Consider the following 18,015-nt stretch of genomic DNA (forward strand, 5'->3'; position numbering starts at 1 on the left):
AATCGGTCCAACACAGTAAAATCTATTTAGTTTCTTTTCTCAGAGTTTGAACAGACAGAAACATCAAAAACAGCCACAACATACAGTTTGACATTTTTCATGTTTTATTCAAACGTTTGGACAGAAATGATTCAGCTCTGCAGGAAATGACACGATACAAGTTCATCATCAGTTAGAAACATCAACATACATGAACTTTCAGAGAACTCAAATATCACAGTCAGCAGCAGCAGCAAACACTCAGTGTCCAGTTTATTAGGAACACCTGAAACTAATGCAGTCTGACAGTCCTGCAATAAATCTCCTTCATCAAGGTTTAAATGTTCAGTTTGAGTTCAAACTGTTTCAGAGACGTGTTTCTGTCATTTAACCTGCACTCACTGATATACATGGGGTGGACAGAATAACAGAAACACCTGTCAGTATTAAGACCGTTCAACAGCACAAACTAAAGCCTCCAAAAAGACCATGAAGTTAAATCAACGCCTCTCTGAACATTATAACTTTAATGAAGGGGATTTATTGCAGGACTGGTTTATTAGACTGCATTAGTTTTAGCTAGATGTTTCTAATAAACTGGACAGTGATTGTATATTTACATTTAGCTGATGCTTTTTATCCAAAGCGACTTATATATACACACATGTCAGAGGTCGCACGCCTCTGGAGCAACTGGGGGTTAAGTGTCTTGCTCAGGGACACAATGGTGGATGGGACACAGTGGGGGATTGAACGTGGGTCTCTCACGCCAAAGGCATGCGTCTTAACCATTGCGCCATCACCACCCCCAGGCCTATATAGAAATTAAGAAAAAGAAATAATGTGGAAGAACACAAACATGAAAATAAAAAAAGTCACAATATATTTTTCACTTTATTTTAAGAACTACAAGCAGTCTGATAATATTTGGTAAATACAGCATTTATCATTCACACACACTCACCGATGGCAGCGAGCTACCATGCAAGGTGCTGGTCTGACCATCATTGCTCAAGAACACTTGGGACACGTGGACATGAAGAAAGACGATCGAACCACCGACCCTGAGATTAACTGACGACCAGCTACCAGGGGTTTTAAAATTAGTGACAAAAAGAAACTACTCCTGTGACGCAAACAGCCTCAACACCGGACAGAACATTTACCTGTAAAACAGATGATTCTGTTGAACCCCAGATTAAACTCAGTGAGGACGTTTTGAACAGTAAATAATAGTGTTGGAATAAATAATAAAACTGTTGCATTTATTCTGAATGATTTCAACATCTGTCCAGGGAAACTACATGATCGATGTGTAGATATGTTAGCTGTGAGGGAAAGATCAATTCATGTTAGAGTAAAACTAAAGCTGCCACACACACAGGTGGAATGAAAAGTCGTCTGTAAATCAAGTTTCCATCCAAATGGGGCACAAATTTTAACTGAATTACTTAAAAAATCTGCTAAAGAAGTATCGTGTTTACGTCCACGGTAAAAGTATTAAAAGTATAAAAGTATTTTGTTTAACCAGATATCGGGTGGTGGGAGATAAAGGTAACAACTATATATTTTGGCCTGCTGTCATCTTACTGTCCATGAGGGACAGTTTATAAACACTTGTTAAGGGAAAGGTTGTGGTCGTGGTAATGCTTCCATATGAAAACAGGATGAGCTTCATGCACATTCACCACCTCAACAACCTCACTTTCATCTTGCGACCATCACATCTCTCTAACCACAACACTGATCCTAACCTTAACCTGAAACCCAATCTAACTATAACCTTAAAACCAGGTCTTAGCCTTCAAACAAGTAAGTGAGTATCTGCCAAAATGTCCTTCCTATCATACAGACTGGTATTAACTCAAATTAAATATATTTGTATCTTATATAGTATATTAATAACACAGCTAATGAAACTTTTGAGTGATGCTACGGACAGGTATCAGTTCCTTGTGGTCTTGGTGTTGTAGAATTAAAATGTGCAGGTATAAAGAAAATGAAATGAACATAATTATAATGAGTTTTGTAACATAATTTCTGTTTCTGATGAACTCAAAAGTTGGCGGCTCTGCTCGTCAGCGTGAGACATAAAGAGCTTTGAGTAGTCAGAAAGACGAGAAAGGTACTAAACAAAATACAGACTATTTACCTTCATCATGGTTATTTTGGTCAGTATTGAGGTCACGGTTATTTAACACGACTATTAGAAAAATCATGCATTTATAAAACATTTTAAATTTAAGGCTTCATTATTTTTAAATGATCAGGCATTAACCCAAACTCCCAAGAACAAGAATAATAGTAATCCAACATTATTAATTTTCAACAGCATCTACAGCACAAGAAGATGACAGCAACACAGTGTTTCCCTGTAGGACTGCTTTGGTGGGCAGATGAGCCACTGAGGGGGCTCTGTGCGTATTCAAGGAGCAGAGCAGGTGAACTACTCGTTACTAGGGCTGAAACGATTCAAGAAAGTTGATAACTAGATTACAGAAAAGCACTGATGTACAGTTTCACACGGATGATTATTACATTAACATTTATTCATTTAGCTGACGCGTTTATCCAAAGCGACTTACAATTGCTATATATGTCAGAGGTTGCACGCCTCTGGAGCAACTGAGCGTCTTGCTCAGCGACACATTGGTGTCTCACAGGGGATTCGAACCCGGGTCTCTCAGACCAAAGGAATGTGTCTTATCCACTGTACCATCACCGCCCATTATTAGTGTCGCACAACGTGTTTACGCTGCGGACAAGTGAAGACGATGCCATTTGATGGTGAGGATTATAACATGAAGGAAGAGAGAGAAAACAGAGAAGGAAGAAGAAACAGAGTCAGAGAAGAATGGGATGATTTCAAGCTAAAAGAAAACAGCTCTGTACAACAGAACCAGCCGACCACAACAGCATGAAGGCAGCGCTGATTACTCGATTAATCGGTTAAATAATCTGTAAAATACTCGATTACTAAAGTGAATCGATCGCTGCAGCCCAACCTGTTACGTTACATAACTCTGTTCTGTCAATAGATGCAGCGACTTAAACGACCAGTAAATAAGAAAAGTATAAATCAAGTGTTATGTTAGAAGAAGCAGTGGATATTTTACAAACACGGAACAGGTAACACACCTGGTTTAGCACGAGTATGAATAATATTTAATATGGAAAAGTCCGCTAGCTGCTAGTCTAATATCTGCAGTGTAAAATATTTATATATTATAAGTATTACAGATCATGATGGGGGCCGTGCTACACTTTATCTGGAAAATGTGAGACGTGATCTTCTTGACCTGATGTATTGTCTTTGATGCCATTGCTCTGTAAAAGAGTGCCATCTCATAATTGTGGGGGTTCTGGAAGATAAAAACATGTATTAATCAGTATGTTTACATTTAATCAAAGTAAAGACAGAGATACAGAAGTCTGTTGTTAGAACAACAAATCAACTCATAACAAGAAAACATTTTTCTGTTTTGACCTTGTTTTGTCCTCCAGATTTAAATTATAATCCAGACTTAAATTATAAAACAAGCTGAACATGAACTTTCAGAGAACTCAAATATCACAGTCAGCAGCAGCAAACACTCAGTGTCCAGTTTATTAGGAACACCTGAAACTAATGCAGTCCTGCAATAAATCTCCTTCATCAAGGTTTAAATGTTCAGTTTGTGTTCAAACTGTTTCAGAGACGTGTTTCTGTTATTTAGCCTGCACTCACTGATATACATGGGGTGGACAAAATAACAGAAACACCTGTCAAAGTAAGACAGTTCAACAGCACCACAAACTACAGCCTCCAACATGACCATGAAGTCGAATCATGAAGGAGATTTAAATTTTAACATAACTGTTGTATTAGACTGCCTATTCGCACTGTACTGAATAAACTGGACTCTGAGTGTGTAACTGTATCTGACAGCACTCTGGCGTTGCACCTTAAGAAATTAAAATAAGCAACACAGGCTTGTCCCAAATAATTTCAATAACACAAACATCAAAATTAAAAAGTCACATTATATATTTCACCTTAGCTACAAAATATTTACATTAATAGCTTCTGTTCAGTGAACTCATGTTTCTATTAATTTCTCCCTCATTTAGGACCTTTAAAAACAACAAGCGGTCTGATAATATTTAGTAAACGGACAGTATTTATGCAGCAGTTCTGCTCCTCATTCATCTCTTTATTCAGGCCTCAGACAGAAGTCCCTGTCTGTCTCCTGCTCATCAAACAAGCTGATTTTAACTCATCATAGAAACACAAACACCTTCCAGTCTTCAGTAGCTGCCTCTCAGTTTTACAGGTTCAGATTTCACACTGAAGCTCCTGAACACATCACAGATATTTAAACCTTTTCTGAGCTGCAGCAGCCTGAAATCCTCAGTCAGAGTCTCCTGGTCGTTTCACTTTATTATTTATTTTCATTACTTACTTACTGTCCTTCTTATATATGAGTGTAAATCACTTTGGATAAAAGTGTCAGCTAAAATGTAAATGTTATCCTATGTTATAATTTGATGTTATCTCGTTATTGATCACATTGTTTCTGTGCAGCTTCGTCTTATTCATCAGGTGCGTCAGTATAAAGTCCTCAACAACAACAGTTCAGTGGGCAGATTGATCATCACTTGACTTTGTGCTGCCTGGAATGAAATTAATTTAGATTGAAGACAGAGTAAAATTAAGTTGCATAAAATAATCAGAATATTAAAATAAAAAAACAAAGAGTGCAAGAAGTCGTCATTGTCCTAAACAACAATAACAAAAAGAGTTAAAATGAGTTTAGTCAAGACTGTTCCACTCAGTCACAGCACATATCAGAAACTAGTTAATGGAATGATTCATTTTAACATGCTGTTATCTCCCTGTCCATGACTTGGACAGGGAGAGAATATAAAACACTTGTTAAGGTCAAGCAAAGGTTGTGGTCGGGGTAAAGGGACGTTTACATCACAGCTGCTGTTACAGCGAGTGTTGATGAGCTTTGTTAAGGAAACATTAAACATCCAGCTAAACATGAGGCTGAGATACGTTTATGTTTCACTGAGCAGTGTCAGGACAAGTTTGAGGTACTTGACTATTTCCTATTTATGCTACTTTATAATTCACTACATTTATCAGATGATACTTCAAATTATACTTTTTTATCTTTGGCTACTTTAAGTACATTTAACTCACTGATACTTCTACACTTTCTCTCAAGTTGCAGCACGAGTCTCTTGAAGCTCCAACTCTTAAAGCTAAACACACTTTTAACCTTTAATAAAATGCTATAAAGAATATTTATACAGATTTCAGAACACACACAGACTGAGACACAGTTTTAAATCTCTCTAAAAACATTTTTAAATAATAATACAACCTGATGCAATTCTTCCTTTTTTGTCTCTGAACAAAAGCTCACAGTGGAATACATATTTTATTTTTGGAAAATGTTTAAGAGCAGGAGGACTTTATAGAAATAGCATTACAACTGCACTTATCTGTATAATAAAACACCATTTCTGCACTTCTGGTTAGATGCTAACTGCATTTCATTAACTTTGTATCTGTACTCTGCATAATGACAATAAAGGTGAATCTAATCTAAACTATCTAATTTATGTTGCTGTGAAACAACATTATTTCATTAAGAAGATCTCTCATCAGATTCTGCTGTTTTAATACTCGGAATTACTCCAGTTATAAAATGATAATGTTTGAAACTTGGAGCTTCAACCTGAATAAGAAATGACAAGCTGTATTTTGCAATTGGTACTAATTACTTCAATTAAAGTTTCCATTGTCTAATAAAAACTGCACTTCAAAGCCTGTATGTGCCTCCATGGTGTCAAAATATTACCAGGAACTATCAATATTTATTCAAGTTCAGTCTTTTTCACTTGTGGCTCAAAAAGTGTCTGATTCTAAAGACTTCAGTCTCTAAATCTCCCTCGTGAGGTGTTTTCATGTTGATCCCCAGGATCAGGCTGCAGCAGCCATTTATAAATCTGTTACTGGGTTTGTGAGTGAAGTTTACTAAATTCTTGTGTTCCTGTGTTTGATCAGACTGATCTCAGAGTTTCTTTCTGTTATTTCCCTGCAGACCCTCTCATTCTTCCTCTCATCTCGGTAGATCCATGAAGTCTCAGAGTCTCAGTATAAGAGTGAAGCTTTCACTCAGTTTGAAACTTTTTACACTTCTGCTGACATCTTCATCACAATCTGCTTTGTGTTCAGTCTGAAGACACTTAAACATGTTTAAAAACTAATAACACAACTATTGAACTGACTGAAATATAAAAACATCACTAAGAAGAATCTCACCATTGACCTTCACGTAGATCTCAGTATAAATCTGATGTCTGATCTCCTCCTGTGTGGCTACACAGCAATAGCGGTCGGTCTTCATCACAGTAGTTTGGAGGATGATGTAGAAGCTGCCTCCTCTTTCTGAGACCTGTGGCTCCTCAGCAGGAAGTTTGTTTCCAGCACTGTCCTGCCACTCTACTGTAGGTTTTGAAGAAGCACCAAGAACTTCACACTGCAGCAGGACCCAGTCCTTTGTTTGATAAAGTATCTTGACAGACGGCTCTGGAGATGCTCCTGTGAACACAGTAAACAGACACATCAGCTATAAAAGGACAATAACAGGATTATAAATGTAACACTTTGATGTTTCTTGTTCGTCTCTTCTCTGCTTGTAAATGAGGATTAAAGTGTGTTTAACAGAAAAACACAGAGGAACAGAAAAGCACAGTATCAGCCTCAGTTGCTCCTCCCAGCATTGTTAGATAGGACATGATATTTCAAACATTTCTAACTTCTACCAAAAGTCTGGAAACTATTTACAGCTGCAAACACTGTTTCTGACTCATATCATGACAGAAGCTCAGATACAGTGAAGACGTTTGGACAAACTCAATTTTTACATTTGTTGAGCTGAAAAAATTATCTTGAAACGACGTCACATGAAATCTGTTGTCTGATATGTCGACAATATTTTCTGTTACACTAAAGTGGAAAAAACGTGTTATAAAATATGAAACAAGGTCTTTAAAAGCATGTGAGCCCCTTGTGTTATCGGGGCTTAATTGTGTCAGTGATACATTAACTCAGCCGCCACTTTATTAGGTACACCTGGGGCCTGTGCCACAAAGCAGCGCCGCCTACTGACCAATCAGCTCTCTTGGAAAATGACATCACCATCTGTAGGAAATCCCACAGACTGTTTTATTGGCTGCTTTATGTTTGCTGCCCTGATGTGGAGAAACTACAGCGACATCATCCTACAGAGACTGATTAAAGGCCTTGGGCTTTGATTGGCCTACAGCTTTTTACAGTAGGCTACTGACTGCTTTGAAATGTGTTTAATATTTTTTATTTGCTCCCAGTCCGTTTCACACAGCCTGTCGCAGCCGTTAAAATAAATGGGTTTAATTTTTCTTATGTGAGGCTGAATATTATGAGTTTGGTAGGGATATTGAAATAAATGTTAATATGAATGGCTATTTATTTTAGGTTAGTAGCTATCTTAAAGTCTATCACAGAGACTTTAGTCATGTACCACCCCACCTTTTGCGATGTAGGTGCAGGTAATGAGGGGAGTTTTCAGTAGCCTAAATGTTGAGATTCAGTCTTTCAGCCACTATTTGAGCACATTTTATGACATGAATGGATTTTTCGTTTCATTGCTTTATGAAGTTTAGAACAATGTTTGGACAAATTTTGAGTGTGTTAAATAAATTAATCTCGTTTTTGAAGTGATGAAAGGTTTTTTTAAAGTGAGGAACAACCACTTCTTCAGTGCACAAGTCTTTTAATGTTGAAACGCCGACACACAGCCGAGCTGAAAGAATAAGGCTGATATTTTTATACAGCTCATAAGAACACATCAAATCAACGCATTATTATGGACTCCGCCTGCTCATTTAGACATTCACACAGGTTTTCTGTCTCCCTGCATGTATCAGCTGCAGTCGTGCTACTTAGACCATGTTGTAGGCTATTTCTGTAGCGTTATAGTTAAATCTTCGTTTGTAAAATATGACGCTCTGCAGCTGGTAGACTTGTTCATGTCTGTGATTGGTCATCTGCTGTTAACACCGCTATCTGTTATTTCTGAAGTCTGGATTTTTGTTCAATGTCCTTAGTTCTGGTCTTTGCTCTTGGTTCTAGTGTGTGCCATTTTTGTTTTGTCTCTTCTGTACTCTGTTTTCTCGTTCAGGTTCTTGGTAACGTGTGTGTGTATGTGTTTCTGTCTTGTTTTGCTTATTCTCTCTGCCCCATGTCTGCTTGTCTAGTGTTCAGTAACCTTTGTCTTGTCTGTTACCCCAGTGATCCCTCTGCATGTCTGTCTCTGTTTTCTCCTGCTCTGTCACCTGTGTTGCTCCCGCCCTGCTCGTTATCCCTGTGTATATATACCTGGTGTTTCTGTCTAGTCTTTGTTGGGTCATTGTATGCTGTCTCCCTGAGTTGTTGTGTGATTGCTTGTTGGCGGCCCTCTTGTCGTGTCTCCCTGCACTGTTTTGGACAACCTTTGTTTTGGACTCTGTATCAGCCACTCAACCTGTAAGTGTGCTCGCCTTTAGTTGTTTAAATAAATCACTGAACTGTACCTGCCGGCTTCGAGTCCTGCATTTGGGTTCCACAACCTGCCTTCACACCACCCACCGTGACAGCTTATCCCGATCGCGATTGTTAGTTAGTTAAGCCAGATAATGATAACATATTCCGGGTATGTTGAACTTGCTTCGTGGTGCAGGCCCCTGTCCAGACTGACGCAATCCAACACAACTGTTAAGTTTACTTTATAAGTGTACAATGTTTTTTTAACTGTCATAGTGGCGTTAATTCAATTATGTGTTTTAGCACAAAGGTCATAGTTTCCAGTGTTGAATTAAATATTTTGACCCCTCAAGTTTGTAAACAGTGAGTACAAAAATTAGAAACACCTCTTTGTATAATGTAGTCCAGTATAACAGCACCATTAACTATGAGCTCAGTAATAAACGTGTCCCTGAATTTTCATGTTTAGGACAAAGTCAGCAAAAACTGAACAATATAAACTTGGTGAAGTCATTTTAGGCAGAGATGTTTAATAGAATTACCTTATTGTACAAGTGTACCTATTAAAGTGGTCATAAGGAGAACTGTTAAAATACCTCTATAATTTCTGTAAATACAATGCAGCCTGTTATAGTGAAAGGAAAAACAGGAGCAGAGAAACAGGAGCTCAATGTAAACTTTAATAACACCAACAAGATTTCTGGAAGTTGTTGCACTAGGACATATTTTGTTGTTTTAAAGATAAACAAGATCTGTTCTCTCTATCATGTAGTGCTGATGTATGTTATCTTTTGGAGTACGTAGGGTTGGATGATGTCAGATGATATCCTTTTGAAGCCAAACTCGGCACATACCTGTGACAGTTAGTTACGTCATCAAAGGACTCACCTGCAATGTTTTCAGCTGATCTGTCCTTTAAGATACGATCTAAAACGAAAAACAAAACATATGTTAGAACGCTTGTGAAATATTATCAACTTGATAATAGAGAGGCCCTGCCAGATGTTTATTCTTGACTAAAGTCTATCTGGGACTCGTAAACCAGTCACATCAGTAAACAAATCTTGAACTGTTTAATGAAAACACTCACCAACAACAAGCTGAATGTTGAATATCTGTCTTGGCTGAAGAAGTGGAAAATCACAGGTGTAGTTTCCACTGTCAGTCACCTTCGTATTTCTGATGATGATGGAGGCGTTGCCGTACTTCAGCTCATCTGGAAAATGTGAGACGCGACCTTTGAACTGCTCATCTTGACCTGGACGGCCGTTATTGTAATGAGTTCCTGCTTCATAAAGGAAAACCTCCTTCTGACCATCTTTCTTCCAGTCAAAGAGTTTGTACTCAATGTTCTCCTTGGTGCTGAGGAAACAGGGTAAAATAACATCACTGTCTTCTTTCACTTCGATGATCACTGGACCTGGAAGACAAAAAACCTCATTAATCAGTATGTTTAAATTAATTTAATTAGGCCTAAGTTAAGACACACTGAAGTCAGTTGTTCAAACAACATAACTGTTCAACATAACATAACTAACAAGCTGCTAAAATACAACCAGACTGAGAAAATAAGGAGGAAGATCTGAACGTGTTTATATTCAGGACGGTGCTTTGTCAGTCCTGCAGCCTAGTTTTCTGTCTCTGAACATGGTCATGGCTTTGGATCTGAATTATAAATGTGAGAAATGAAGCGAGAGAGAAAAATAACGGCTGCTTATTATTATAATATTTATATTACAGGCTGTGTGGCTATAACACACGCATTATTCTTAGTTTCTACTTAAAAAGGATCAACAAAACAGTAAGTTAACCCTCAGGTAGAGGTCGACACTTTATATTTGATCAGAAATATCAGTTATGAGTCGCAACAGTCTGAAATGAGGAACAGTTTCTCTGCCAGATAATGGAAACATCAGCAAACTGCGCGGCTCTGTTGTACGACTGTAATTAATCAGAAGGATGCCTTTATTAAATTACATCACATTTGTTAGGGAAATAGGCTTAGATGTTTTAATATTGATCTGTGCCTATTCGGCCTATCAGGTTATTGATTATCAGTTTAATTAAGTCGTTTTCTTACTTTGTTCATCAGCCAACGTTGTTCCAGACCGAGTCAGGAGACAGAGACACGCGAGAGGAAGAAGCTTCATGTTTGTAGAAGACATCTGAAGATTAAACATCATTAAACTTCACTGTTACGATTCTAACAGACATGTAACCACTTTAGGCTGCGTCACTGCGAAACACTTTCGATTTCTCAGGAAGCTGCAACACTTCCGCTAATCCTTCACAATAAAAGCGTCACTTTCACTAATATTTTGACGTTTTTATACAGTCTATGATTTTGACTTGTGAAAAAGGGACTGACTGATAACCAGTGGTAGAAATAATATCTTTACTCGAGTAAAAAGTATTAATAATACCACAATGTGAAAACACTCCACAAGTACAATGTCTATAAAAAGTATTCACCTCCTTGGATGTTTCACTCTTTTGTTTCTTTTATACATGAAATCGTGCTCAATATTATTTGGCTTTTTTGACAAGAATTTGCAATAAAACTCTAATGTCAATAAATTAAAAATATATAAGTTAAAGAAGATGATTGCATAAATATTCCCCACTTTAAAGTGAATTTTTATTGATTGCTCAACAGCCTGTTTTCAAATAGGGTTTTTAAATAGATTATTTTTCTTAAAAAGCATGGTATTCACTGGACAGGGAGGAATTTGTAATCTGAAAATTGTCAGACAAATGTAGTAGAGGAAACATTAAAATACTGACATCTAGTGGAGCAGAAGCATAAAGTAGCATGAAGTTGAAATACAAGTAAGCCTCCCTCAAAATTGTTTTACTTAAGTACTTGAGTAAATGTTACATTACATTTATCCAAAGCTACTTACAATTTCACATTTCATCACTGCTAAATACCACTCCTACAAAAAGTATTTATACAAAAACAACAGCTGCAAAATATTGATCATGTTTGAATCGGTCCAACACAGTAAAATCTCTTTAGTTTCTTTTCTCAGAGTTTGAACAAACATCAAAAACAGCCACAACATACAGTTCGACATTTTTAATGTTATACATTTTTCACGATACAAGTTCATCATCAGTTAGAACCTTCATGAAGGAGATTTATTGCAGGACTGTTGTTTTAGACTGCATTAATTTAGCGAGGTGTTCCTAATAATCTGGACACTGAGTGTGTAGTTCAGTGTGTAACTGTACCTGACAGAGTCTGGCTTCGCACCGTAAGAAATAAAAGGAAGCAATACAGGTTTGTCCCAAATAATGTCAATGAACACTGTAGCTACAAAATATTTACATTTACAGCGAAACAGCTTTAGTTCAGTGAACCCATGTTTAAGATCATTTCTGTTAAATGCAGCATGTTTGCTCCACATCCATCATTCACACTCAATCACTGATTGCAGAGTTTTTTTGGTCTGAGGCCCTTACACTACATTACACTTATACTTTTATCTGGAGTTTAATCAGGTGTCTTTTAACTTTGTGCAATGCAACATGTAATGCGTGGGGAAAGTATTCACAGCGCTTCAGTTTTTCCACATTATGTTAAACTTTTGTTGAGGAAAGAATGAAGCACAGTGAATACTTTCCGAGTGCACTGTAGAACAGAGTGCAAGACGTCATTAAGTAAGTCAGTATTTTTTGTCTTAAAGCTGCACAAGAGTGAAACTCAGTCACACCACATACCAGAATCTAATTAACAGAATTGTTGATTAATAATCAGTTTTGTCTACATTAAAGTCCACTTGCTCTCTTCTGTTTCACCTCATTAACTCCAACCTGTCTGCTAAAAAGAAACTACTCCTGTGAAACAACATTTACATGTAATTCAGATTATATTTAATGAGGATTTGTTTTGAACGTTAAATACTATTAAATATTAAATAAATTGTGGATAGTGTAAAACTTGAATTTTAAAGGCAGTTTCACTTGAAACAAACTAGTTTCTATGTCGTGTTGTCTGAAGGCAAAGTGTTGTTTTGTTGGTCAGAGCGGCCAAAATCACAGGTGGACTGAAAAGTCTGCTGCAAGACAAGTTTCCATCCAAATGTGACGTAATTTTAACTGAGTATCCATAAAAAATAAATTAGGATGTGGTTCATGGAGACAAACAGCTGGTGGCGCATATTCTCCAGTCTGTGCCGTTAAATCATTCCAGATGTTGTTCAACAGTCCAACATGCCTGTCTGTTAGAGAGTACTGATGCTTATTTTCTCTAACAGACTTTTGTGTCCAACACTTGTACTTGGGGGGGGCTGTGGCTCAGGAGGTAGAGCAGGTTGCCTGTTAATTGAAAGGTCAGTGGTTCAGTCCCAGCTCCTCCAGGCTGCATGTCAAAGTGTTCTTGGGCAAGATACTGAACCCCGAACTGCCTCTGGTTGCTGTTCCACCAGTTTATGAATGTAAGTTTCTGTTTGAGCTCAGTGTATAAATGTGAGTGAATATATTGTCTATTTAGTTTGTCTTGGTCTTTTTTGTTCAGCTTATGTTACCTGAGTTAAGTTCTGTTTAGTTGACCTCTTTTATGGGCCCAGAATTTTCTATTTTTTGTGCTTTGTAAATAAAATATATATATTTTTGGAAACTTACTTTCTGACTCCTCATGCCTGACAGCTTGGTCCCTCACAAGGCACAAAACAATACTGGTAGGTCTATAAACCAAACAGTGCTTGCAAATACTTCAGATTCAGTTATGGAAGATGTGTTGGAAATTGCAGTTTCTATCTGCTAATAAAAAAATCCCCATTAATTATTAAGATTTGCCTTAAAATAACAAGTTTACTGACAGCGACGTAGCAAAACATTCTTGGCTCTATATACAAGCAGTCTCAGTGGGCCCCTTCCTGTTCTGCACAGTTTGAAATCTCACCACATTTTAAGCCTCTTTTCTGAACACACTGTATTCTTCCAATTCTCTTCATGGTTAAATGAGGTTTCCATGAGTATCATGTCTAAAATAACATTATTTTCTTGTAGCCTTCAGTTGATCCTAACTAACTAATGTAATGGGCGTCCTCTCTCCATAAAGGTCATCTAGTGCCACAAAGAATTTGGCTGCTGTATTTCGGTCGCCTTCAGCAAACACCTGAACTTTCCATTTGGTTAACCCCCATCAAAATGCTCACTATTCGTGGCTCTGTTAAGGCAGCACACTCCAACAGTCCCTGTAGTTGTTCCTTCCATTCCCCAAACTTAAATTCCTACTTAAGTACAGTGGGTACGGAAAGTATTCAGACCCCTTTAAATTTTTCACTCTTTGTTTCATTGCAGCCATTTTCCAAAAATCAAAAAAGTTCATTTTATTTCTCAGTAATGTACACTCAGCACCCCATCTTGACAGAAAAAAACAGAAATGTAGAAATTTTTGCAAATTTATTAAAAAAGAAAAACTGAAATATCACATGGTCATAAGTATTCAGACCCTTTGCTCAGTATTTAGTAGAAGCACCCTTTTGATCTAATACAGCCATGAGTCGTTTTGGGAAAGATGCAACAAGTTTTTCACATCTGGATTTGGGTATCCTCTGCCATTCCTCCTTGCAGATCCTCTCCAGTTCCGTCAGGTTGGATGGTAAACGTTGGTGGACAGCCATTTTCAGGTCTCTCCAGAGATGCTCAATTGGGTTTAAGTCAGGGCTCTGGCTGGGCCATTCAAGAACAGCCACGGAGTTGTTGTGAAGCCACTCCTTCGTTATTTTAGTGGTGTGCTTAGGGTCATTGTCTTGTTGGAAGGTAAACCTTCGGCCCAGTCTGAGGTCCAGAGCGCTCTGGAAAAGGTTTTCGTCCAGGATATCCCTGTACTTGGCCGCATTCATCTTTCCCTCGATTGCAACCAGTCGTCCTGTCCCTGCAGCTGAAAAACACCCCCACAGCATGATGCTGCCACCACCATGCTTCACTGTTGAGACTGTATTGGACAGGTGATGAGCAGTGCCTGGTTTTCTCCACACATACCGCTTAGAATTAAGGCCAAAAAGTTCTATCTTGGTCTCATCAGACCAGAGGATCTTATTTATCACCATCTTGGAGTCCTTCAGGTGTTTTTTAGCAAACTCCATGCGGGCTTTCATGTGTCTTGCACTGAGGAGAGGCTTCCGTCGGGCCACTCTGCCATAAAGCCCCGACTGGTGGATTGCTGCAGTGATGGTTGACTTACTACAACTTTCTCCCATCTCCCGACTGCATCTCTGGAGCTCAGCCACAGTGACCTTTGGGTTCTTCTTTACCTCTCTCACCAAGGCTCTTCTCCCCCGATAGCTCAGTTTGGCCGGACGGCCAGCTCTAGGAAGGGTTCTGGTCGTCCCAAACGTCTTCCATTTGAGGATTATGGAGGCCACTGTGCTCTTAGGAACCTTAAGTGCAGCAGGAATTTTTTTGTAACCTTGGCCAGATCTGTGCCTTGCCACAGTTCTGTCTCTGAGCTCTTCAGGCAGTTCCTTTGACCTCATGATTCTCATTTGCTCTGACATGCACTGTGAGCTGTAAGGTCTTATATAGACAGGTGTGTGGCTTTCCTAATCAAGTCCAATCAGTATAATCAAACACAGCTGGACTCAAATGAAGGTGTAGAACCATCTCAAGGATGATCAGAAGAAATAGACAGCACCTGAGTTAAATATGAGTGTCACGGCAAAGGGTCTGAATACTTATGACCATGTGATATTTCAGTTTTTCTTTTTTAATAAATTTGCAAAAATTTCTACATTTCTGTTTTTTTCTGTCAAGATGGCGTGCTGAGTGTACATTACTGAGAAATAAAATGAACTTTTTTGATTTTTGGAAAATGGCTGCAATGAAACAAAGAGTGAAAAATTTAAAGGGGTCTGAATACTTTCCGTACCCACTGTATATATTTTTGGGAAACTTACTTTCTGACTCCTCATGCCTGACAACTTGGTCCCTCACAAGGAAAAAAACAATACTGGTAGGTCTATAAACCAAACAGTGCTTGCAAATACTTCAGATTCAGTTATGGAAGATATGTTGGAAATTGCAGTTTCTATCTGCTAATAAAAAAATCCCCATTAATTATTAAGATTTGCCTTAAAATAACAAGTTTACTGACAGCGACGTAGCAAAACATTCTTGGCTCTATATACAAGCAGTCTCAGTGGGCCCCTTCCTGTTCTGCACAGTTTGAAATCTCACCACATTTTAAGCCTCTTTTCTGAACACACTGTATTCTTCCAATTCTCTTTTCATGGTTAAATGAGGTTTCCATGAGTATCATGTCTAAAATAACATTATTTTCTTGTAGCCTTCAGTCGATCCAAACTAACTAATGTAATGGGCATCCTTTCTCCATAAAGGTCATCTAGTGCCACAAAGAATTTGGCTGCTGTATTTCGGTCGCCTTGAGCCAACACCTGAACTTGCCATTTGGCTAACCCCAATCAAAATGCTCACTATTCGTGGCTCTGTTAGGGCAGCACACTCCAACAGTCCCTGTAGTTGTTCCTTCCATTCCCCAAACTTAAATTCCTACTTAAGTACCTTGAATTTGTAGTTAAGTACAGTACTTGAGTGAATGTACATTCCACCACTGCTAAATACCACTCCTACAAAAAGTCATGTTAAAAACATCTGTAGTAAAATATTGATCATGTTAGAATCGGTCCAACACAGTAAAATCACTTTAGTTTCTTTTCTCAGAGTTTGAACAGACAGAAACATCAAAAACAGCCACAACATACAGTTTGACATTTTTCATGTTTTATTCAAACGTTTGGACAGAAATGATTCAGCTCTGCAGGAAATGACACGATACAAGTTCATCATCAGTTAGAAACATCAACATACATGAACTTTCAGAGAACTCAAATATCACAGTCAGCAAACACTCAGTGTCCAGTTTATTAGGAACACCTGAAACTAATGCAGTCTGACAGTCCTGCAATAAATCTCCTTCATCAAGGTTTAAATGTTCAGGTTGAGTTCAAACTGTTTCAGAGACGTGTTTCTGTGATTCAGCCTGCACTCACTGATATACATGGGGTGGACAGAATAATAGAAACACCTGTTTCAGTTCAACAGCACCACAAACTACAGCCTCCAAAATGACGATGAAGTTAAATCAACGCCTCTCTGAACATTATAACTTTAATGAAGGAGATTTATTGCAGGACTGTTGTATTAGACTGCATTAGTTTTAGCTAGATGTTTCTAATAAACTGGACAGTGATTGTACTGTATATTTACATTTATCTGATGCTTTTTATCCAAAGCGACTTACAATTGCTATACATGTCAGAGGTCGCACGCCTCTGGAGCAACTGGGGGTTAAGTGTCTTGCTCAGGGACACAATGGTGGATTGAACATGGGTCTTAACCATTGCGCCATCACCACCCCCAGGCCTATATAGAAATTAAGAAAAATAAATAATGTGGAAGAACACAAACATGAAAATAAAAAGTCACAATATATTTTTCACTTTATTTTAAGAACTACAAGCAGTCTGATAATATTTGGTAAATACAGCATTTGTCATTCACACACACTCACCGATGGCAGCGAGCTACCATGCAAGGTGCTGGTCTGACCATCATTGCTCAAGAACACTTGGGACACGTGGACATGAAGAAAGACGATCGAACCACCGACCCTGCGATTAACTGACGACCAGCTAACAGGGGTTTTAAAATTAGTGACAAAAAGAAACTACTCCTGTGACGCAAACAGCCTCAACACAGGACAGAACATTTACCTGTAAAACAGATGATTCTGTTGAACCCCAGATTAAACTCAGTGAGGAAGTTTTGAACAGTAAATAATATTGTTGGAATAAATAATAAAAATGTTGCATTTATTCTGAATGATTTCAACATCTGTCCAGGGAAACTACATGATCGATGTGTAGATATGTTAGCTGTGAGGGAAAGATCAATTCATGTTGGAGTAAAACTAAAGCTGCCACACACACAGGTGGAATGAAAATTCGTCTGTAAATCAAGTTTCCATCCAAATGTGGCGCAAATTTTAACTGAATTACTTGAAACATCTGCAAAAGAAGTTCTTCTCCAGTCAGTGCCATTAAATCAATCCAGATGTTGTTCAGCCGTCTGTTAGAGCGTACTGATGCGTCTTTTCTTTGACGGACTTTTGCGTTCTACACTTGACTTGGACTTTATTTCTAAGTATTTTGTTTAACCAGATATTGGGTGCTGGGAGATAAAGGTAACAACTATATATTTTGGCCTGCTGTCATCTTACTGTCCATGAGGGACAGTTTATAAACACTTGTTAAGGGAAAGGTTGTGGTCGTGGTAATGCTTCCATATGAAAACAGGATGAGCTTCATGCACATTCACCACCTCAACAACCTCACTTTCATCTTGCGACCATCACATCTCTCTAACCACAACACTGATCCTAACCTTAACCTGAAACCCAATCTAACTATAACCTTAAAACCAGGTCTTAGCCTTCAAACAAGTAAGTGAGG

General features: G+C 38.2%; 1 protein-coding gene and 2 long non-coding RNA genes across 4 annotated transcripts; 1 reads left to right on the forward strand and 2 right to left on the reverse strand.

Annotated features, from left to right (window-relative positions):
• Positions 1-81: 81 nt before the first annotated feature.
• LOC119886103 lies at positions 82-16,771 on the reverse strand. The gene is made up of 2 exons (XR_005441437.1): positions 16,590-16,771; positions 82-416 (listed from the first exon to the last, which is right to left on the reverse strand). It is a non-coding gene; the product is annotated as an uncharacterized LOC119886103 (long non-coding RNA).
• On the reverse strand, positions 855-10,785 carry LOC119886095 (butyrophilin subfamily 1 member A1-like). Of its 2 annotated transcripts, XM_038696633.1 has the most exons (5): positions 10,617-10,784; positions 9,627-9,956; positions 9,425-9,463; positions 6,296-6,574; positions 855-3,341 (listed from the first exon to the last, which is right to left on the reverse strand). In XM_038696633.1, the coding sequence occupies exons 1-5, from the start codon at positions 10,717-10,719 to the stop codon at positions 3,325-3,327; spliced, it is 768 nt and encodes a 255-aa protein (XP_038552561.1). In that variant the 5' UTR covers positions 10,720-10,784; the 3' UTR covers positions 855-3,324. The 2 variants fall into 2 exon arrangements, with proteins under 2 accessions (XP_038552561.1, XP_038552562.1); XM_038696634.1 differs by lacking the exon at positions 9,425-9,463 and having other exon boundaries at positions 10,617-10,785.
• LOC119886102 lies at positions 1,348-17,721 on the forward strand. Its single transcript, XR_005441436.1, has 3 exons — positions 1,348-1,470; positions 4,562-4,565; positions 17,584-17,721. It is a non-coding gene; the product is annotated as an uncharacterized LOC119886102 (long non-coding RNA).
• Positions 17,722-18,015: the final 294 nt, after the last annotated feature.

The sequence above is a fragment of the Micropterus salmoides genome, unplaced genomic scaffold (genome assembly GCF_014851395.1).
Source record: "Micropterus salmoides isolate LMB-PRFRI ecotype aquatic unplaced genomic scaffold, ASM1485139v1 Ms_hic_scaffold_4, whole genome shotgun sequence".
Classification (NCBI taxonomy): Eukaryota; Metazoa; Chordata; class Actinopteri; order Centrarchiformes; family Centrarchidae; genus Micropterus; species Micropterus salmoides.